General features: G+C 41.5%; 3 protein-coding genes across 3 annotated transcripts in view; all 3 read right to left on the bottom strand.

Moving 5' to 3' along the window:
- The window catches only part of LOC136436456 (guanylate cyclase soluble subunit alpha-1-like), a 59,985-nt gene that overhangs the window by 13,460 nt on the left and 23,564 nt on the right, over positions 1-22,961 (bottom strand). The window contains exons 2-4 of the mRNA XM_066430449.1: positions 6,456-6,526; positions 2,539-2,669; positions 1,452-2,164 (exon numbers count right to left, since the gene is read on the bottom strand). Of these exons, the coding sequence (XP_066286546.1) occupies positions 1,452-2,164; positions 2,539-2,669; positions 6,456-6,526 (915 nt within the window). The remainder of the gene's footprint in view (positions 1-1,451; positions 2,165-2,538; positions 2,670-6,455; positions 6,527-22,961) is intronic.
- LOC136436455 (integrase/recombinase xerD homolog) lies at positions 16,275-17,309 on the bottom strand. Its single transcript, XM_066430448.1, has one exon. It carries the CDS (start codon positions 17,192-17,194, stop codon positions 16,448-16,450), a length of 747 nt encoding a protein of 248 aa, XP_066286545.1. The 5' UTR covers positions 17,195-17,309; the 3' UTR covers positions 16,275-16,447.
- On the bottom strand, positions 17,398-20,390 carry LOC136436454 (uncharacterized). Its single transcript, XM_066430446.1, has one exon. The coding sequence runs from the start codon at positions 20,310-20,312 to the stop codon at positions 19,080-19,082; it is 1,233 nt and encodes a 410-aa protein (XP_066286543.1). The 5' UTR covers positions 20,313-20,390; the 3' UTR covers positions 17,398-19,079.

The following is a 22,961-nucleotide window of genomic DNA, read 5'->3' on the forward strand; positions in this document are numbered from 1 at the left end:
TACATGCGGAGTCAATCAACCGATAAACCAATTAAAAACATAGTGAATCTTGCGAAGTGATCAAATAAGCTACACAAGGACTATTTGCAATTGGGTAGAAACCGGATATTGTATTTAGGCAGCGCAGATGATCTTATTTCTTTAATTCTTTTCTCACACCTTATTGTAGGATCTATCTTTCATCTGCGACTCCAAATTGACATAAGACCCGTTTGCCAATTCGGAAGTGGTCTATAATTCAAAGGACCGGCTCCGGAGGCAGGTTTGCAGTTACAATCAATTACTTCAGACTGCTGGAATTGCCGAACCTAAATGTTTATTCCCATCATTTACGATGTGTGGGTTTCTGTTCGTAATTCAACTAAAGGGAGACACAATTGATTCACCTGAGAAGCCAATTGCATGGGAAAACTTCCTGAAAGTTTCCGTTCATATTTTATTTTATTACTCAACAAAAACGCTAAAGTTTGGGTTGCAAGTTCATGTATACAACGTTGTTTAACTTCTCGCAATTAAAAGTAACTTTGTTAAAAGTAACTTTGGAAAGCCCCCCCCCCTCTTGCTGTAAGTCATATGCAAAGTACGTCACTGCCTTTTTCGAATTACCATCTGTAAGAAAACGCAATCATCTGCTAGGGCAGAATGTTATTCCCTTTGGTTTGACGTACGCTCCAGACATATTTCCTGGAAGTATTGTGCCACGATAACTGGAAATTCAAATAAGCCCTGAACTGGCCCAGCCAACAGGTCGTACCCTTTACCTTACGGAATCGATAGCGTGAAATTAGTCTTTTGATTGACATCATCGGTTTGCTCTGGCTAGCTGCAAGACGTACAAGTGATCAGTAGGCTGACCGTCCGGTGGTCCTAAACCACAACGAGCAATTACATACACGACGGTACAACGAGAAAGAACTAATTGTGCCTAACGGGTATGTCCGAGTACAATTTTCAGTACCTGTCATTACGTGTAGTTTTCTATTTCCTCCAGGTATTTAGTAGAACGCGTTTATTCAATCCACATGTTCATGAAATACCAATCTATTATGCATATATATATATATATATATATATACACATTGATACCAGGATACCTACACCTGCAGCTTGCAATTTGTAGGAAAAGAATGAGGATTGCAACTGAAATATATAAAGGCCCGGTATAAATTGTGAATTGCAAGTTAGCTAATAAGTACAATGCAGCAGCGTCGTAAATCCTGGTGCAATATGTGAACATTTCTAACTCATAATTTCAGTTGTAATGTATTGTAGAAACAAAGTTTAGTCCAGGAGGACGGAAATTGCAGATAAAATTTGTAATAGCTCGCAAGTTTGCAAACTCTGGTATAAATTAGTATCATGATGTCCTTGACCTTGGTAAGTATTCACATTTGAACTATCTAATATTAATAATATTCAATTATACGAAACTGGTAGTCGAGCCTTCTTACCTCCACAATGTTGTCAACCTTATTGGATGTCACGCAAGTTCTTAAGACGAATAATAGATTAGTCCGCGCTAACATTCCTTCGAACGTGACGTCATCCTTAGACATAAGGGGCCTGGTGAATTCGAACGTGTTGGTGACTTTAAGCCCAGCGAGGCCGATCGTTGGCGGTAGATTTCTCTGCAGAGCGATGCCAAGTTGTTGTATCTTCAGTTCTCTGTCAAACATAAAGTGGAACGGAAAGGTGCGGCAGAACAATTGGGTCGAAATTTTGGAGTCTGCTGGCTTCAATGACATGTCCGTCGCCCTATTGCATGTCTTTCCAATCGAGCGTTTTCGCTCTCTGGGTTCAATGATATACAAGCAGAGCTGGGCGCTCTTGTCCCAAGGCTGTGTAAGGGAAACGGTTACTGACACGTTATACATCTGTTGAGAGGCCTCCTGTAAAAGTCCCACCATGAACATCTCCAAGTCCCCGGATTGAGAGGCGTAGCTCAGAACAAGGCTGCAGTCGTCACGTGGGATGCAGCGCAAAGATGGCGGCGTTCTGGTGCTGTAGATGGGATGAGCTTTGAACTGTTCGTGCAGAGAGTCGAAGTTACTTAGAAAATCGTGAAGGGTGGCGCCCAGCGAGCGCAAGATGTAGCCGTACTCCTGATCACAGAGGCGGAAGAACTCACTCCCAAAGTTTTTCATCAGTGTAGGCGAATCCACTCCTGTGGAATAAGAAAAACAACTATCATAGAAAACACTATCATTCATGTTGTTTAAATCGGCAAATCAGCATTTTATTCACAAAAAAAAGTGGTCTCTGAAGATCACAAAATCTCATAGGGAAACAAACTTTACCTGTAATTTTTTGCAAATATGAGAATGTAAGAATATGTGAAACAATTGCAAGGAGTGTGATATTCCTAGTCAAAAGTTTGACAGATATATCATTATAATGAACCGAGGCGAATTATGTTGCCGTAAGCACCAAACATTAAAAAAAACCTTTTAAGCAATCAAATATACAGAAAATCATAAAGAGGAATTATAATCTTAAGTTCATCACAACGATGAAGCCTCTAGAAAGAATAATGCATACCAATCATGTCCGGAGCGATGTCTACCAACTTGTTGATGAGCCGGGGGTCGTAGGCGGCCGTGGACCTTGTACAGCTTATGTCTTCTATGCCGTTATAGTAGCACTGATCATCTTGCAGGCCAAGGTTGGAGCTGAATAAGACACAAAAGTACAATCATTTATAAGTGCACTAGATGTTAAAATGATTCCTAAACGTGTCATGCTTAAAAGGGGTAAGAGTTTAGGCTACAACGTACGATAATCTGGTGGAAAGACCAAGGATATCGATCGACATTAGAGATTGCCTGCGAGTGAAAACTTAACAAAGCAATAGTATACCCAATGGCCCTAGAATTTCATACGACGTTACGACCCTTTGAAGATGAGATAGAACTATATGTAAGATTTCCAGTCGACGTAATTGTAAACATATCCTGGGGCACGCAATTTTCCCAACTTTTACTTCGTATCAAAGTCTTAAACACGTAACTTTAATAACGTTATTCCATCTGTCTACCTCGGCTTTTCAGACGTTCCATTTCCATTCGTATCACATTTTTTGTGCCATATGTCTTGAATCATAAATCGTATTTTTGTTCAGTGTTGACGTTGTACATGAAGAGTACAGACACAATGTATAGCGAATTCAGTCTGAAGCATTTAGCAGGAGACATCGTAATAGCCGATCCCGGAATGAAAGGTCTGCCTTGATCAATCCCAGAAGGACTACATTACACCATGAAAAAAGTGGTCTTGACGTTTTGTTCCAGGGTACCACGCACTACGTTCGGCGTCAGACGGCAACGAAAATAAAGCAACAATAGCTAAACGTCACTTACTGTTCTCTATTGCGTACGCTATGGCGACTGAGCTACCCGCCAGATAGGGAAAGTAATTCGACAAAAGTACTGTTCGCATGGTGTATAACGTAGGAGTCATCCATGACGCCAGTCAACTTATTCACTTTTGGTCAATTTTAGTCTCCGACGTTCATTTCCAATTGCCTCCAGTCGCACACATCTCAGCGAATGATCAACCTTTCATACAAAAAGGCTATGTTCATGATGCTAAAGCCGTCCTGTACAAAAAGTTTTGTATCAATGTCATATTTTACACAGCATGGCAGCTAAATGTGCTGCCGTCAAGTACCGTGACTGATGCTAACAGCTTTTGACAGAGCACCGACGGCTATAAACACGAGTATATCAACTTTATGTTGCGAGGCGGCCGTTCACTTGCTGGGCAGCATCAAATGTTCCATGGGGAAATTTAATAGCTACTCCTTTTATATTAACCTGTCTGCAATGATGAACCAGTACAAGTTAACTTTGGTGATAAATTGATAATGCAGCGACCCTTTTTGGAAGGACTATGTACCAGAAAGAACTGTAATTTCCAACACAAAACATTGAGACAAATTTCTGAAATGCACAAGTCTCGATCCTCGAAAAATGAGGAATCCACGGTCCTATGACGTTACTTTATGCAGATAGAGCACGTGACTCGGTGAGCAGTGGATCAAAAGTTGCAAAACGTTTATGGCATCCCCCGTCTCTATTCGGTGCATTTGCCATCTTTATTGGACAATTAGAGTATATGCCTGCTACATAATGAATTTTATGAACACAGATGAACTTTCACGTCTTTTAAAAAGAATTTAAGTCTAAGTATTACTACAGAGCGCTTGTGTTTTATTGATGTATGTTGATAGTAATTTTAGAACGAGTTTTGAGAATTATTAAATGAATCTGAAATTCAGCCAGTAGACTGCAAGTGATTTGATTCTCATCATCAAGATGCGTTCTATAAGTATTAAGACACTCTCTCCCCGACCATGGAACCATTCCCACGGTTGCTTGCATGACAAGGAATCCATTACTGTTGACCTCTCCTCACAGCTATACATACCCCCCGTCATGAAACATCAACTACAAATTCTCCACTCGTTAAGTGGCTCCCTGTCCATTTGCTTGGACGTCCCGGGCGCTTTGTTGAACAGGGTGGAAAATTCATGATGGCGTACATCAAAGGGGTTGTTGATGTTGAGCGGAAATGGTCTTCAAGGGGATTCTGGGGATCATCCTTGTGAAATAGAAAAGGGTTGGCAAATGTAATCCCCCGTTGTCCGTGTATTACGTGCATGCGTGACTAACATGAAGGATGCGTGTAACAGGTACGCTAACAACTGCGAAGAAGCTTTCCACCGAGTTTTAAACTGACATTTGATGGTGTTCATTTGTAGGTTAGACACATAATGTGTTTTTTACACACATATCATGTGGGCTTTTTTTTACACGATTAAAAACCGTGATAAATTCTACCAAATTCCGTCATAGAAGAAGACACTTTTTCACCAATAACAAGTTGGTAGTCATATTCACCATCGTTAGAGAGATTTGATACATTGCGTCAAACATAGACATCGCTGTCTCGCAGGCTGTTCATTGAGATGGTGTCAGAATGACTCGTTTCTTGACTTGTCTTTTTTTGTTTCCTATTGGACTATCCAAAATGTGTATTCACCTCACATATCAATTCATAGTTTTCACTGTTGGGGTAAAGCTCTATCTGACCGTTTCAAAAAAAATATCCGGTTACTTGAATAACTGTTATCTTGCGTTCATCACCTGGATGTCTAAATGTTATCGACGTTTCTATAATTTGGCTTGCTATTGAACTTCATGTTCACACTCTTGTACATATACGGAGCTACATGTAGCTGACGGCATTATATTGTTGTTTTCAAGTCTTGAGTGCAATTGAGTGTTGTTTGAATGATGAAGATGAAAGGACAGATTGTAAAAAAGGTAAGCAAGAATATTCCTGGCTTGGCGACAAACTAAAATTAGTTAGAAAAAAGAATGAGTCCTTTGGGATCAATCGTTTGATCGAGTAGGCTCCGGACGCAGTCAAAGCATTTTGAAGGATTAACGATTTGATTGCAAAATCCGTGAAATGAGCAACGTTACATAACGATCCTTTTGCGAAAACCGTATTCCTGTCTTGACAGAAAGAGTGATCAAAATGAGCTAGTTGAGATCATATAATGGATCTATAGGTGCCAAGCGTACGCAACTCGTTGCAAAGTGTTAATGCGTTGCAAAGCCCGTTGAATAAACAACGTTATGTAACGATACACGCAGTTATTCAAGAATAATGGTGCAATTACCCAGAGTCAGAGCTGATGGAGCATCAGGGGGCAGAATTTGGTAGAAGGCCAAGGCTGCTCAAGATATCTATGTTTGAAACATTCTGATGTATTGGTTATGCTACTGTCCCAATTGCGCCGGTGCCCGTTGGGGCCCCGAAGCTACAAATTTGTCCCGGTAAACATGCCCGTTACGGGGGGGGGGGGGGATGTGGGGGGGATGTGGGGGGGGGGGGGTCGGGGTCGGTGCCATTACTACATGTACCTCACGGCGTCTTTTTGTTAGGGGTCCCGCGTTGATTTTAAGCCCGGGTTAAAATGATTCGATGTCCCGGACGGGCCCAAATATAGCCCGGCAGCCGCAGGATGTCCCACGGGGCCACGTAGGGGTCATGCCAGAAAGTGCCAAAAAAGTGCCAGCATGTGAACTACCCGTCAAGGCCCCTTTTTTCAATTGGGACCTAATTTCACACAGCCGGTGTTTTTCCCCTGTTGACGTTTCGGTGGACCGTCTTCAGGGCAATACTGACTGATTCTACTTCGCACTGCAGCTAGGTGTCGCTGCAGTGGGAAGGATGCGGTCCCAAACGTGACTGAGTTTTTATCCCCCTCATCACGGTTTATGACTTGCGTAGATTCTTTTAATCAATGTGGCCTCTTTAATCAAGGGGTATTCTGATGTATTGGCATAGGAAACATTCCGTAAAACTTTCGTAAATTCATCGAAAGACATCGTGTTAGTACATCAACTGCTAAGTTTTAAAACAAAATGTTATAGAAACAGGCTTACCGTATGGCTTCCCACTTTTCGAGACCCCATGACATCAGCAGTCGGCGGAGGGCCAGAGTCATGAAATTTTGCTGCAGGTGATGAAATAGTGATGGTCAACTTTGGTAATGTGACTACATACATTATCGGCGAAAAAATGCCTGCCATAAACACACACACATACACACACACATACACACACACACACACATACACACACACACACATTGCATTCTGCGTTTAGGTATCCCAAAGCAACGTAACATGTAGAAACTACATAGCCATAATCATATACTTCCACTACACCTAACTATGAGATGGTTACCATAAAGCACAATGCTTCTGAATCTATAACGATGCCATGTCCATACATAGTTAAATATGGCGATAGCTAGATAAGGTTTGCGCGGTTGTTACGGCTCCCACCGTTGAGTCTTTCCGCGCCAGGCTGGAGGCCTGCCCGCCTTAGCCTGGGACCTCCTCCCCCCCCTACTTTGCCCCTCGCGGGGTTATCTGGGGGTTTACTAAGTTGAAGTTGAAGGTTGTCTACAATATTGCGTGTTTGTGGTCTTTTAAGATCAAAGCGTATTCGGAGAGTCAATAAACATAGCGTCGTGTTAAATTATACTAGAAGCTATGAATGGACACCTATTTTTATCCCAACCGTTGAACGACAACGGGAGTTTCAACTGTTGATCTGTTTGAAAAAGGCATATAACAATCCTTCTATCAAAAAGACGCATGAGCAACAAGTATACCGCTGTTTCTGCTGGGTTGTTGAGCTCTGGCAAGTTGAAGTATCGACAAAACACAGCTATTTTAGCAGAGCGTGTAGAAAGGTACTCAAAGAAGGTGATGATTGCGCCTGCTAATAGACGGTGTGTGGGCGTATCAAGCTACAGGCAGCCGCTACTCGTGACCTTGTATGCGCAGCATGCAGAGAGAGAGAGCACGGAGAAGCATTGACAGTGTGTATTTTTAGTACAGTAGAATCCGCTTAACTGCACCACCAATTTGTCAGCGTTTTTGGTGCAATTATCCGGCTGGTGCAATTATGCGAAATACCCAGCTGGACCGCACAACCATGGGCGAGGGGGTGTATTGTTAGTCAGAAACACTAGCACAAAGAAAATAGACGAAATTATTCAATTATCAACTTTATTTATTGACCCTTTGCTGAAAATAAAGAAATGACTACGAACCTGTTTTAAAAGATTTTGCATTCTTTCATTTTTCCATGCGATCTACCACATTACAACACACGTAATGTTACAGGGGAGGCATTCTGAAACATCGTCATGCCACTCATGGGATAACAGTTTCTGTGTTACATTACGTAGAGTGCAGTTGTCGATTTACGTAAATCATGTACCGCCATGAAACTAGGAATTGAAACTAAAACTTGGTTACTGATTACGGGTGACCCGCCCGGGACCTCCTATACGATTCCTATCAACGTAACTGTCAATGGAGACCGCCTTCTTTTGTTACTCCAAACAGTTTTAAACATATTGGCGGTATTGCGCCTTTACACCGGCAGGTATCGGCTCATTTGTACCGCGTTTGCCGATTTTAGCGCACCTTTTCAGTTGACTTGTCGAGGATTTTTGGAAAAAAATGGTGCAGTTATCCGGCATTGGTGACCATGCCCGGTGCAGATATGCGGAGTCACTAACAATGCAGTGAATGGGAACCGGTTTGGGATATTGGGATTCGGTGCAATTAAACGGAAGGTGCGTTTATCCGAGGTGCAATTAAGTGGCTTCGTCTGTACTGAATACAATCCGTGGCTAAATGCTTTTAACACGGCGCCAGCATTTCTTGGAGGATCTTGACAGGGAGATGGATTGTCTTGTCACCTGGACCTTATCGATGATGAATCAGTTAATACAGTTCGTCTTAAGTATGAATAAGTATCCATCGTAAGCCCTGAATGCGATGGGATGCTTTTCTAATAATGTTTTTCATCTAAGTATGACGTCGACGTCTAAACATAGACCAACGCGACATGCTAATGTATTATTACGAACGTTAACTGTTATCCCAAGTAACACCACGGAATTCAATTAAATGTTTCTAATATTTTTCATCTACGTATGATGTTAAAACATAGATCAACACGATATGCTTATTTTTTTATTACGAACGTAAACTGTACCCCGTTATCTTTAGTATTACCACGCAATTCAGCCATGTGGCTGCCATGTTTGAATCAATGTCAAAAAGGTTTAAATTGAATCGAATAAACCATTATTATGAGCATGCTAACGTTGCAATCAATGCCAGGAATTCTCTAACCCTCCTTGTCAATGCACTAGAATTGCCAGGTGTAAAAGGAGTCATTTATATCAGGGCTTTGCAACCATTCCTTAGCAGAGACAGGGGACGCTATAAGCTTTCTGCGACTTTAAACCAACTGTTCATCGAGACACGTGCTCGATACGCATAAACTGACGCTGTAGAAGCGATGGATTGATCATTCATTAACAGTCATTCCATTTTCCAATACATATATGTAATTGTGCTTAAGTTATAGATTAATGTTGAATGCTACATATACAATTCTATTAATAAACAGATGAACTTGAAGTTGATGATAAACTAGTACAATGAACAGCGTTTCCTTTGTATCCATTTCTTTTTTAGCATTTCAGTTCTATTGTATTCCATTGAAGCCATCCACATTTTATGCCAAATTCCATTCGTTATTTGCAATACTAAGGAACTAGAGCGGATGCAAACAGTTAAGCTTCAATGTATGATATAATTCATGATTAAAGAATGTGATGATGGAGCGATCAATCAAAGATGTAGACTCTCAAATCCAATCCAATCGTGAAAAGGAGCACATGCAATACTCTGTACGATCTAATTTGTGATACCCAAACAGAGGTCTGCTTATGAAAGAAATTGTTAGCGGCGATATTAGCAGACTAATATGGGAATCCCACAGGAATACATTTTTAATAATTGCAAAATTTGCAACCATCATTCATTCATGGATTGGACAGACTGTAACTATTAAAAATTAAGAAACTGAAGACATTTTCTACATGTAAAATTCAAAAGATACAGAGTTAATGTAATTCATATCGTTGAAACACATGTTTTGTAATTTTCTTTGAGGCCGAAACTATACGATGAGCAAAAACATGATAAATATACATTATACTATATTACAACATACGCATTGGAAATTTTAAAAAAATGAAGAAACTTTGCTACCTCAAACCTATTGTGTGTGGTTAAAAATGCATCATTTTCTACCGAACGCTAGAATGGTCTCCACAGAGAAGATCAGCCATTAGACATCAGAATAATGTGTTGACCCAAATACCCTTGAAATTATGCCGTGCAGATAAATGGGGCGTAGGCCGCATGAAGGGAGTTGATACCATCTCGATTTCGTCTGGCCTGGTCTCGGCATTAAGCTCGGGTTGATTACCTCCGGGAATGAGCTTCAGTTCTAACGGGGTTTATTGTTTTTAGTTGCGTATGAGTGTTCGCTACTATATGTTTATTCACATTTCTCATATCAAGTACAACGGATTTTAAGAATCTCAATGCTACAGACAGATTTGAATATATCTTAAGATGCGACGACCCCCACAATGCAAAATTAGGTAATTATATAAAAGACTGATTTGTCAGTAGAAAATATCGAAACTAATTATTAGCCCCACTCGATTGTAACACTATATCAAGTTTAACTCTATACCTCTTTTTTGTACTATGCATATGTTTGATAGGTGTTGCCATACATTATACCGTGTACACTTGTCGTGCAATAAAGTTCTTCTATTTCTTATACTTCGAATGCTCTAGCTAGGAGTAAGAAGGGGGTCAATGAATGCCAGAATGCATGAATAGTACTGCATCAAGATATATTTCTGCACGAATATGCAAATTCAAGTTATCATCCAAAGTCCATAGGCATCATCTTCTAATAGGTTCTTATTACTAAAATAAGACATCGAGCTCAATTACAATAACGTATAGCACAAAGCCACACAAAAAAAGATTAGAAATGTTGAACAGTTTCAAACTTAGTTGGAATTTGATCAACGTATTGAGCTGAATTATGAAATAAGTTTAAAGTTAAAGTTTGACGTTTAAAAGATGCTAAATGAATGCGAAATCAAACCTCGATGCTTGCTTAGTTCAATGACTACAATAAAAGGATAACACTCACAGTAATTTACGTTAATTGTACAAGTGAAACAATTAAAACCCCACTTTTATTCAAAAGGACATTTTAAGTGTTGTTTAGCATACATATACCATGGTTTCAGGTCCTGACTTGTAACTGAACCTGAATCTCTGGACCTGAACCCGGATCTGAACCTGAGTTTAGGTACGCAGCACTGCAATCACGTAAAGTTGAGAAGATCAGTAAAGTAGATGAGTTGGATCGGGCGTTAATATGTCTTCATTAAGTAAGGATCGGTATTTCATCTAGCGACGTCTTGTCTTGTCTACGCGGGTGTACATCACTGAGGGAATGTGACATCGATTTGTAGCAAAACTCATCCCGTTTCATCCCACGTCATTTCGTTTCGCCTCTTCTTCTCTCAAAGGGTATTTGAAAGCAAAATCAAAACTTTTCAAGGTCATTTACAACAAAACGAAGGTTTTGGCACCTTGCGGCTGCTTCTAATACTTCGATAAATCTATGTATTCAGGTTAGCCTAGTTCTTTTCATAGTACAACGTAATAACTGATGTCTATGATCATGATATCAGTTCTAAAAATATGGGTGATACAATATAATGTTCCCTGTGAGTACGTGAGCTGTGAGAAACATCCAATCTGAAAGGAAACTTTCTAACGTTATGAACGGCTACTGTTCTTCCTATCTTGATCACCGCTAGAAGTACATCTTATATCTGTATTCAAGAGTTGACGCTGATGTTGCATGTAGTCATACGTCAGGCATATGCAGGATGGTAATAGATTTGTCAAGAGTGTAACAGAAGCCTTTTGGTAAGTACATGGTGATGTCAATCCATCACCTTTCCAACCACGAGAGCCTCTCAACTCTGCATGAAGACAGGACCGGATGGCGGAAGCTCTCTACCTGTCTACAGCGCCTCTCACGGATGCTTATCTGCATCATACACGGCTCTGGAGTGAACAGAAGTTCGGGGCCATAACTACAAACAAGTAATGTCACTGCCACATCCAGGCCCTCCGACAACGCTTCATCGCCATTTGCAAAGCCGCGATGCATCTCTCAAGTACTGGTGATGACGCACGTTGGGATTTCCGAAAGACACTCGTAAAGCTTAGTATTGATGTTCCCTCCGTACAGTAAATCACACAAGATGGGCTTTACTGGCGCAGAAACCATGGAGATTTCTGCAGGTACCGCAACAGGGCCTCGGGAAGATCCATTCCGTGTCTTTGTTCTGCCTTTGTAGGGGCTTTCAAACAGATCCCCGCGTACATGAAGGAAACCGCACGCGCCTACTTTGGCATAAAAGATGGTGCTGTACGATCAAAGCTAGGCATCTGATCCGACACTGCTGTACGTGGTGTGGAAGCATTACCACTGTAGAGTTAGGAAGTTTGTTTTGTGAAGTTTCCTGGTATCTTAGCGACACTCAAACGTGGTTGGCTACCTTCATATGTGATAAGACGATGTTTTAATCGGTCGCTTTCAGTCCCAACATTCGTAAACCCTTGATTATACTTCGATTTATTCTCACTGACTTCAATAAATTCTAGCCAGACTAGAGGCTATTTGCTTGATTTAGGGTGATATTATGTTTTATGTTACTTGAGATTCTAATTCGGGTCACATCTGGAAAACAGCAATTTTAATGATGGTACGATGTTAAGCCTACTATAGTCCGAACCACACCTGTTCTGAATTGAATGTACCCATTATTTTCACCATGTTCCTGGACGTCGTCCAAAAAATGGACGGTGAATAACGAGCGTCCAGACATCCAACACTACAATTTGCAATATTGTCTCCAACCAATCGGTACGATAAGTTTGTGGATCAATCAGTCTGGCAAATGTCTGACGTACAACACGGAATCAGATGACGAAGACCATCCTATATTAAGGTAGAAAACGTCTACTCTTGTAATATTAATGTATGTAATGCAGATCATCTGTCTTTTTGTATGTGGTCTTTGTATTAGTTGTTGTATGTAGTTGTAGTATGTAGGCAAAAAGCAACAATATTCAGTTATGATTTCTACATCTGGTTGATTTGAATAAAGATTGATTGATTGATTGATTGATTGATTGGTTTGTTGGTTGGTTAGTTGGTTGGTTGGTTGGTTGGTTGGTTGGTTGGTTGGTTGACAACAAAAGTGACTAATGGTATCGATATGTTGTGTTTAGTAATTAATGTCTGAACATCTTTTACTCTTTATTGAATATTGTCTACTTAAATTAATTCTTTTGACAAATCAGATACAAAAGATCAAGGTAACGCTTGCCACGGCATATGGTGGAATATATGGTATCGCATACTGCATAACCACGATATTGCATGCGTCCAACACAGCTATTAACAGTTAAAAATCGAAGGTACGCGAACCGAGTCAAATGCATTCATCTTTCAAGTACAAGCTACCACCGATAAAAACCCCTTATGTTGCACTGCTAATTTTCAGGCAAACGGCGAAGACCCCGTTCTAAGTTCATAGTCATAAAAACTATGAAACCTGTCATGAGCTTACAAATGTTACTGAAAACGCTATAATCTAAAGCTATATCAAGCCAAAATAGGTATTTCGAAGTGAACGTTACGTCTAATGGTTAAATCGGTCTCAAGTTGACGGTCACGGTCACGATTAGGAACTTAAATCTTGCAGTAAAATGTTACAGTTTGAAGCTATATATATATAGGCCATTGACAATGCCTTATCACGTACTGAATATTACGTCTAATTGTGCTTTGGCCTTTCCAAAGGTCACAGATTTGGTTAGGAACTTAAATTTCATCGTAAACCGTTACAACCCGAAGCTATATCGTGTCAGAATCGGTCATTGGCATTGACTTATCACGTACAGAACATTACGTCTTATTGTGCGTTCGTCTTTTCAGCGGTCACAGATTTGGTTAGGAACTTGAATTTTATCGTAAACCGTTACAACCCGAAGCTGTATCGTGCCAACATTGGGCATCGCCATTGTCTTATCACAGTGAACATAACGTCTAATTTTGCGTTGGTCTTTTCAACGGCCACAGATTTGGTTCGCAACTTAATTTCTATCGTAAACCATTACAGTATGAAGCTGTATCGATATCGTGCCAAAATTTTCGTTGACATTGCCTTATCACGTACTTAAGATTACGTCTAATTGTACGTTGGTCTTTTCAAAGGTCACAGATTTGGTTAGGAACTTAAATTTTATCGTAAAACATTATAATATGAAGCTATATCGTGCCAAAACTGGTCATTGACATTGCCTTATCACGTACTTGGTCCTCCGCCAAATGAAATGGTTGCCCCGACCCACTTACTTCAGCAGAGGCTTGATTTATCTTTGTGCGGTATGCACTTTGCATGGTAATGCATTGATCCTTTTTTCAAACATTTAATGCTAGCCGACGTTCAGTTTGTCAAGCCATATAAAACTTATTACTGTAAATGCAGAAATATTCGCGGTCGTTTCATGTTCGCGGTTCTCGTGGTTAACTCTTCAGCGCGAACTTAAAACCACCGCAAAACTTTTTGCCCAGTAATGACTGTACTAGCTCTACTATCGTTTCAAACACGAACTTAAAGCCACCGCGAATACTCCATTTTCTTGCTACAGCGAAATAAAAACCACGCGAACTTGAATGCATTTACAGTCTAATATGTGAGCAACTCCATAAAAGACAGTACAAGCATATGATCCATATATCAGACTACATAGTATTTTGTAGAGTGCACGGGTTTCCTAGAATCGTTGTAATAGATTTTCAATACCTTGCATATTAATTGCTTATACAACTGCTGAGCAATGAAGTTATCATTATTCTTATCATGCATTACAAGGCACTAGCTATCTTCGCATTTGGTTGAAGTGATTAACAAAGTAACCATATGCACACAAGCATACACCAGATGGTTTGGAAATCCCTAATATGCAATCGGACTAGACGACTAGACATTGTGCATAAACAATTGGACAAAATGCTACATCTTTACTACTGCAGAAAGAATATTTTGCAGCAGGAGACAGTGATGAGATTGTCTTATCTATAAACTGTTATCTATGGCGGCCAGCTAGCAATGACGTGTCGCTTTCATTACTGTGAAATTCTCAACGCCAAAGGCTAGGCTTAAGGATCACCACAAAGACGCTACCTTACCATTAGTCGTCTGTCATACATTTGCAGATCATTCTACGAAAAATCGTTAGTCATATCCTTTCAGTGATAGCAAAGAGCTCGTGCAGTGTCTTTACGCATGAATATTCATAACAGAACTATGGAACCCATGGAGTCATTCCATTGTAAACAAGGATTGCATTATGCGTTATACATTCTATCATTTCCATATGTCATGGCCAATGTCAGCCTCTCTTGAAATGAGTTCACAACAGAAGAAATTGGAAACCGAACTTCACAAGCAACAAGTCGAACGTATCCCAGACTCTATGATGAAGAATATCACTTTGGGAAAGCGATATAGATTGGTTCTATTCAATGCGTTTTGTAACACAATGGTATTCGATACTATATAACCATTCTATATGGCTAGCATTCACATTACAGGCTGATGGTTCAGGTGACGTCCAATGCACATGCAATGACCCTTCCTGTCTAGGGTTGCTGCGATGACCAACGGCTTACTACTTACATTCCCTTTTGAAAGCCGTTACATCCAGGGATGTGATACATCTTGATGCACATCCAAGCACATTAGACCCACGATGATACCGTAACTGTCCTTTGAGCACGCCATGGTGGAAATTGATTTGTTCTGTCCGAGTGAAAATTGTTATCGGACATGGGGTTCGCCTTTGTCTGCCATTGACCCTGCGGTCTCTGAGGTGAAACGAAATGGACACCATTAGTAAAGGCTATTCCCATCAGTGGTGATCGTAGCTGGCACTGACGTTCTCCAAATGGTCGTGGCGTTGGATCACTTTTTAATATCTAGCTTTTTGTGTCTGCATCTGTTGAAAGCCTGAGTGTGTTACTGTTAAGTTAAACGGTCCTCTATGTCAGTCTGGGTTCCGTGTTTTTTGTCTGACAGAGAAATTCAAGATCTTATACCTCCTTGAAATATTTGAGTTTTTGTGAATTTCGTAAGGCCCTAACCATCACAGATGTTAGTGATCCTCAGCTTCCCTTCTTCCGTTAATCAATTCCATTCCATCTATGTCCCTCAGGGACGGCTGCCCAGCTGCCCAATTGGACTATACCACACTATTTTCATGAATGAAGTGGCGGTCTGTAACGCAGAAGTGCCAAAAATATAGCTAGGGAGTCCAAAATCGCCATGTTTCTTAAAGAACTCAATAACTACCTACATACCACAATTCATTCAAATCTCTAACAGAAGGATCTTGAATTATAGGTACGAACATGCAATGCAAACACAACCAAAAACACGCCAAAAATAGTTACTCAGTATCTTCTCATTCCTTCTACCTTCTGAGAAGGCTGTGTTGACTCACTCTACCATTCACTGCCTGACACAAGACATCCCAACACAGTTGGGCATCTTACACTTTCACTAGGACGCTGGGCTTCAGATCATTAACTCCGCATAATAACTATCTTAAGTTATTAAGCTCCCATTAATTATCGTTCCCCCAGCTTTGTCTTCTCCTATCTTATCATTACATATACAAGACACAAACATGACAACACACACTTCGTTGTGGCAGAAATAGGGGGCAAGGTACCAGGTCTTCAGTGCTACCCATTTCCATCTCTCTCTTGACCTGCTTACATTGTGAGATGGGGGGTAATTTGTGCTCTATTCCTGCACAAAGTCCGCCACAAAGGTAGCAAGTTCACTTGGTACCTTCCCCCCATCACATACATGTAATTACATTGTATCTGCCATGGTAGCTGCTACTGTTTTTAGTTGGCCCGTTGCCAGTGAGATGTACAGCTTGTAACACTCTGATGACCACCTTCCCAAAATTTGAATTAGCCATGATGGAAGGCCCTTTTCTGCTGCTGTTGTTGCTGCCCCCTTTCTAAAGGAGTGGGAGGCGTATTGGCTAGCATTAATTCCTAGCATTTGTAGTGCTTCTCTCATGATCTTTGTTAATTTTGTTCTTGTCAGAAAAGCCCCACTCTGGAACCTAAACAGTGGGCCCTGTTTGTGCCGCCTAGATAAGAAAAGCTCTCTCATGGCCTTTACTGGACACAAGGCTGTGTAGGTCTGACCCAACACAATAGGTACCCCTTTTCTACTTGGGTCGGTCTTTGACCCTTTAATGAGAATTTGGACATAGTTGGGTTGGTACACATTTGGTACAAAAGTGACGTCTGGCCATTGTAGATGGAGGTCTGGATTGAATTGTTTCCATGAGTCACAAGTGAATTCCCCTACTCTTAAAAATCCAAAGAATGCCATCAAGAATGCTGTTTGCATCACTAATTGATCGTAAGGTTCCCTTTGGAAAATGAGTTCCATTTTGTTGCACAACCCTAGCAGAATTGGGAGTGTTACCGGTAAGCGTACTCTCACTGGCTTCTGACCTTTCGAGTTTCTGATCCCTTGTACAATGCGGCCAATGAGGAAAGACTCTTTGGTGGGATCCTCCCAACCTTGTTCTAAATGCATATTACGCACTGCACTTAGATACACGTTAATTGTGCCATATGAAACTGTCTGGGTCAAGGAAAGTATGAAGTACACTATTGTATGTTCAGAAGCAGGTAGAATATTACCACGTTCATCCCACAGTTGGTGTTTCACGCAAAATTGGAGGAACTGTGATACCCCTGTTGAGTAAGTTTTCCTTGTATTAGGTTTTAAGGCTGCTAGAAAGTACTCTTGAGCTCGCCTTCTTAGGTCAGCATCAATGATGCGGGGATGGAGCAAGAAACTGGGGCAGCTTGGGGGGCCAGTAGTCTGAATCTGTCCATCTGAAATCGGGATAGGGCATCAGCTATGCTGTTCTCCTCACTTGTCAAGTGTACTGCTTTTAAAACAAAGTTTTGTTCCAAGGACTGAGCAACAATTGGTCGTACTAAATCCATGATTTCTGGTACTCTGGACTTCATGGAGTTGATTATGGATACGACTGATTCATTGTCACACCATACAGTCACCCTCTTGTTTTGGAAGTGCACCCCCCACATGGCACACGCTACTCTAATGGGGTACAGTTCCTGCCATTCAATGCTTAGTCCTGGCTTTCTGCTCGTGAGTTTATACTGTTCTGGCCACTCTCCGTTAAACCACTGTCCTTTCCAAAAACCCCCGTAACCTTCTGTCCCTGATGCATCTGTATATATCTCGACACTGTCACGACTTTCCCAATCTTCCTTCAGGAAGAAAGATTTGCCATTCCACGTTTTGACAAAGCCTTCCCATACTGCTAAGTCTTTTCTGAACCCTTCTGTCAACCTGATGTGGTGTCTAGGGAGTTTAACCCCCCTTGTTAGTGCTATCATGCGTTGTAAGAAGGCCCGCCCTGCTGGGATGATAGCACATACCCAATTCAGTACGCCTATCAGGGCCTGTAGTTCTCTCAGAGTACATCTAGTTCGGGATCCCCAATCTACAAAGCTACTCTTAAGTCGCTGTAGTTTGTCTGATGGTAGTCGTGCTTCTTGTGCAATTGAGTCTAACTCTATTCCCATGAATACCATAACTTGTGCAGGTCCTTCTGTTTTCTCGTCTGCTATGGGAACCCCTAAGTTATGAAACACCTGCAAGAGTGTTTGAAGCTTCTGCCTGCATTGTTGATCATGTGGCCCTACTGTACCTAATAAGAAGTCGTCCAGTATGTGAATAATCTCAGTTATTTGATAATTGTTCTTTAAGATCCATTCTAACATATCTGAAAATGTGCTAAATATGAAAGGAGCCGACCTTAATCCGAAGGGAAGGTTTTTGTCATAAAAATATTTGTTATTCCAACAAATCCCAAAGAGCTCATGTTCGTCTTTATGCAGTGGAATCACTCTATACGCTGACTTTATATCTGTCTTAGCCATAAAGGCTCCCTTGCCCAGACGTTTCAACATGGCAATTGCATCATCTATAGTTACATATTTCACAGAGAAATTAGTCTTTGAGATTGAGTCATTGATGCTGTCCCCTTCTGGGTATGACAAATGATAAATGGTCCTCCAGTTACTGCTATGTTTTTTAGGGACCACCCCAATTGGATGGTATTGAAAATTTGGAAATGGTGGGTGTGCCAAAGGCCCTACCAATCTACGTTTTTGCAGTTCTTTACCAATGTTTTCTTCTATGCTTTCGGGGTTTGTTTTGCAAGATACAAGGTTTTTGGACGCTCTTGGCGTTCTTGGCCCAGTATATCCTGTCTTAAATCCCTCTTGGAAACCTTTTGTTACATAAGAAACCAACTGTCTATTGGGGTGCATCAATAACTCTTTTTCTAATGTTTGAATTCTAATTGGAGTCACCAGCTCTGTGTCATAATTACATATCTCGGGTTTCGTCGGTGTTTTTGTGAGATGACCTGCAACATTGATCAGTTACTGTAATGAGTGCCAGTTTTGCTGGTCGCCCTAGAAGTCACCCCAGAACAGTTGTGCCTACCATGACCCATACCCTCGCAGTGGCTACACTTGTGTTTGAAATGGCAGACTGACCTACTACATCCCTGTGGGGAGTTGAATCCGAAACAGAATCCTGGGTTCCCCCGGCCTTGTCTTGGCCTGAACATGTTGGGCACAGACTTCGAATTCATTGCTTTTGCAGGGCACTCTTTTACCCAGTGGTTCGGTGACTGACAAACAGAGCAGAGTGCTCTGGGTGGCAGCGTAAAGCACACCACCCAGAGTTCAACATCGATTTGGTCCCACCTTTTTGAGGGGTTTTCTGCTGTTGACTTGCGGATTTTTTCGTCATATTTTAGCCAAGCTTGGAGGGGAAACTTGGTGGCTGCATCCATTATCAGACATTGGTAGCCTACTAGCTCTCTAGCTCTACCTGGCTTGTTCTCTAGCATAACAAACATCAACACCTGATACGCCTCTATCCACTGTTGCCAGCTAGCAATCTTAGGGGGCCTTTTTTTACTTAATGACATGGGGTTGCTAGGATTGGTAGGGTCGAACACAAGCAACATTTTCCCTCCCTCTGGTTCATGTTCATCTTGACGCAACAGGGTTTCTAGGGAGATGTACTGGTTAGCCCAAATCTTCCTTTTTATGTCCCCAGACACTGTGGGGAGAATGCTGCTTGTGCTCACATTACTTGATACCCCTACCCCAGAAAATTGGTTGACTACACCTTTTGCCATCAGTGCTGCTGCGTCCTCTTGGCTCAGGCCTGGTGGCTGGTGTTGTTGAAGGCCGTCCTCCCCCTGTTGTTGCTGCTGGGTGGCCGCTGGAGGCTGGTTGTTGTGCTGACGTTGTGGCTGGTTCTCCCCTTGCTGCTGCTGGTCTCCCACCTGATGTTGGGTCTCCACCTGGAGCTGCGGCTGGTTTACCAACTGGAGCTGTTGCTGGATGCCCCCCTGTTGTCTCCGCTGTTCATCTGCAGCCTTGTACTGAGCCACCTCTTCTCTGAGACGGCGGAGTTCCTCCATTTCAGTCTCCTCCTGGTGTTGATTTTTGTTCTTGTTTTTGTCCTTTCTCTTATCCTTGTTCTTGTTCTTGTCCTTCTCCTTATTCCTCTCCTTATCAGTGGTCCTGCCTGGCGACTGGTTATGTGAGTCCAGGCGCCGAACAGCTCTACTCCTTGTTAATACTGGAGGCATCCTCGTATATCCTAGTTTCTTGACTTGGAATCTCTGACCACTGATACTGTCACTGTGTTGGGAGCCTGGACAAGTGATTTCCTTGAATCTCTGACCACTGATACTGTCACTGTGTTGGGAGCCTGGACAAGTGATTTCCTTTTACTCTTCTCCATCTTATATTCCCTCACATCCTGGAGGCGTACCTCCCTTGACAATACTGAATTGCCCATTCTCTGAGTCGCATCCTGTAATCAGTATCTTCTCATTCCTTCTACCTTCTGAGAAGGCTGTGTTGACTCACTCTACCATTCACTGCCTGACACAAGACATCCCAACACAGTTGGGCATCTTACACTTTCACTAGGACGCTGGGCTTCAGATCATTAACCCCGCATAATAACTATCTTAAGTTATTAAGCTCCCATTAAAATTTTGAAACAGTACCCCCGTCAGAGGTCAACCTCCGTTCGGGAGGTAATAAGGCAGATAGTACAGGGAATATTGATGTTGATTGAATCTACATATTTTGGTACGATCTATTATACATTCTAAGATCAAACAAGAGTCCGTAGGACACAATTCTCCGTGAAGTATTTATAGTCTGTAAATTTTGGGTGAGGTGTTTGTTCATTTCCTTTGCTAGTGACCTGCTCAGCTGTAAGCAAATGAATCTTGCTGTAAGGTGTGGAATCACAGAAAATTTATTTATAGAGCCTGGAACTGAAACAGGATGACACTCAGGCTAACTTAACATGCCCATGCAGCAACGGAATCGTGGATTGTATGTGGTGCCAGGTGTGAAAAGTAGCCTCCACCAGGCCCTCTTACGGGCGTATGAATCGTACAATTCACCAGAAAAAGGAATGATTAGCCAGTAGAGTCAGTCCACAGTGACGATCATATACGGAGCCTGCAAGTGAAACCCTGGCGTAGTTAGTCTGGTAGAGACTATGTGAAAAGTGCATTTTTGATAAGCGGTAAGTAAAAATATTGACCCACACAAATTGCATCTCTGTACAGTCCAAGTAGTGTTTTATAGCAAGTAAAGAAAAGCTGTTTATTTATCTTTTTCTTTCAATACAGTAGGGGTCAACCTGCTGAAAAGTACGTTTTTACAGCATGGCACAGATAGGATCTAGAAATTCAGGGAAAAGTCACAAATTTAGATCTAGATGGCTTCTTTTGAAGATCAACGAACCATTCAGCCTTACAACTAAAATGTTTCAGAAATCTCAAATAGGCAGTAAATTCTCTTTCCACAATTTATTGCAGGCATGCCTGATCTATAGCTATCAGCCTATTTGTATTATCGTAATATTTCTCGAAGGTCAAAGGTCACCGGATCTTTCAATCCACCCGGAAGTGACACAGTCTGGCCGCGGCCCGCGCGCACTATTCTGAGAGAGATATCTTAACAATCTTTCATCCCCTGCGTAAACGTTTTATATCGTCACAGCCTCCGTATTACAAACTACAAGTGTGAGAAGTTTGAAGGTCCAGAGATATCCCCTTTTCACACTGTGCGTAAAAGTGCACCGTCCGTCTCGTGCGCCAAACTAGTATGCGACCTGCGACTGGACACGGCATACTTAATACACAGACTGAAGCTCACTCGGCACATGTTCAGCGAAAACTCACAATTCCCGTTGCCGCATTGGTATGTAACTTGGTATATCACTAGCTAGGTTGCGTGTGGTGATGCACGTTGTCTATTTTACAATGTAACAGTGACTATACGATCATAGCAAGTAGGAAATTTTCGTACACCGTATCTGCCTGAAGTATTGCAGTCAAGAGTAACGGGTTATAACATGGTCGCTATACCAAGGCAGTGGCCCTTACCATTAATTATAGGGGTGCAATTTCGATATTGCATTGACGATAAAAGTAGTTACGGCGTAACAAAGACATTGTGCATCACCACGCCGAACCAGGCAAACGATATGCCAAGTTACACACCAATGCGACAACGGGATCGTGAGTTATAGCTGCGAACGCGCAAACAAATGCATTCCCAATACTCCCAGAAGGAGGTATTCCTCATTCCCGGAGTAATAAACATCGCGGCTTAAACGTAATGCGCGCAGCACATTTAATGTGAAATGATATCTATTTTGAAGGGGATATTTCTAATGAGAAATGAAATCTATTTCTATATCTGATACTGCCGGTCAGATCTATTGCCGGTACGGTTGTACTTTAATAAGGCCACACTGACTTGATTACATGGATTACGTATGAAATATTTGAAAACTTATCTGATATAGGAAAGCGGATACTAATAATTCGGAGATCGCCGCTTTTGCTATCGAATTGTGTATCAGTAATGCTAAGCTGAAGAATGTATTTCGAACCATGAGCGAAGTGTTCCAAAGTCTAAGAAGATGTGAAAGAAGAAGAAAAAAAATTCAACTTTCCTGACTATAACAAATGTATTTTTGTCCAACTTTTTTGTTCTCGCATACTCGCATTAGTTCTTGGGGTGCCCAGAAGGTGCCATCTATATAATCAAATTAATATGGCCTAATATCATGCAGAGGAGCGTATATTGGTTCGGCTCCAACTGTTGCAATATAATCATATCCGCTCAACAACAGCGGAAGCTGAGAAATGGAATACTAAACAATCAATTAACATGCGGAATAATTGCTCCCAAAGCACGACAAC

This window comes from Branchiostoma lanceolatum, chromosome 6 (genome assembly GCF_035083965.1).
Source record: "Branchiostoma lanceolatum isolate klBraLanc5 chromosome 6, klBraLanc5.hap2, whole genome shotgun sequence".
Classification (NCBI taxonomy): Eukaryota; Metazoa; Chordata; class Leptocardii; order Amphioxiformes; family Branchiostomatidae; genus Branchiostoma; species Branchiostoma lanceolatum.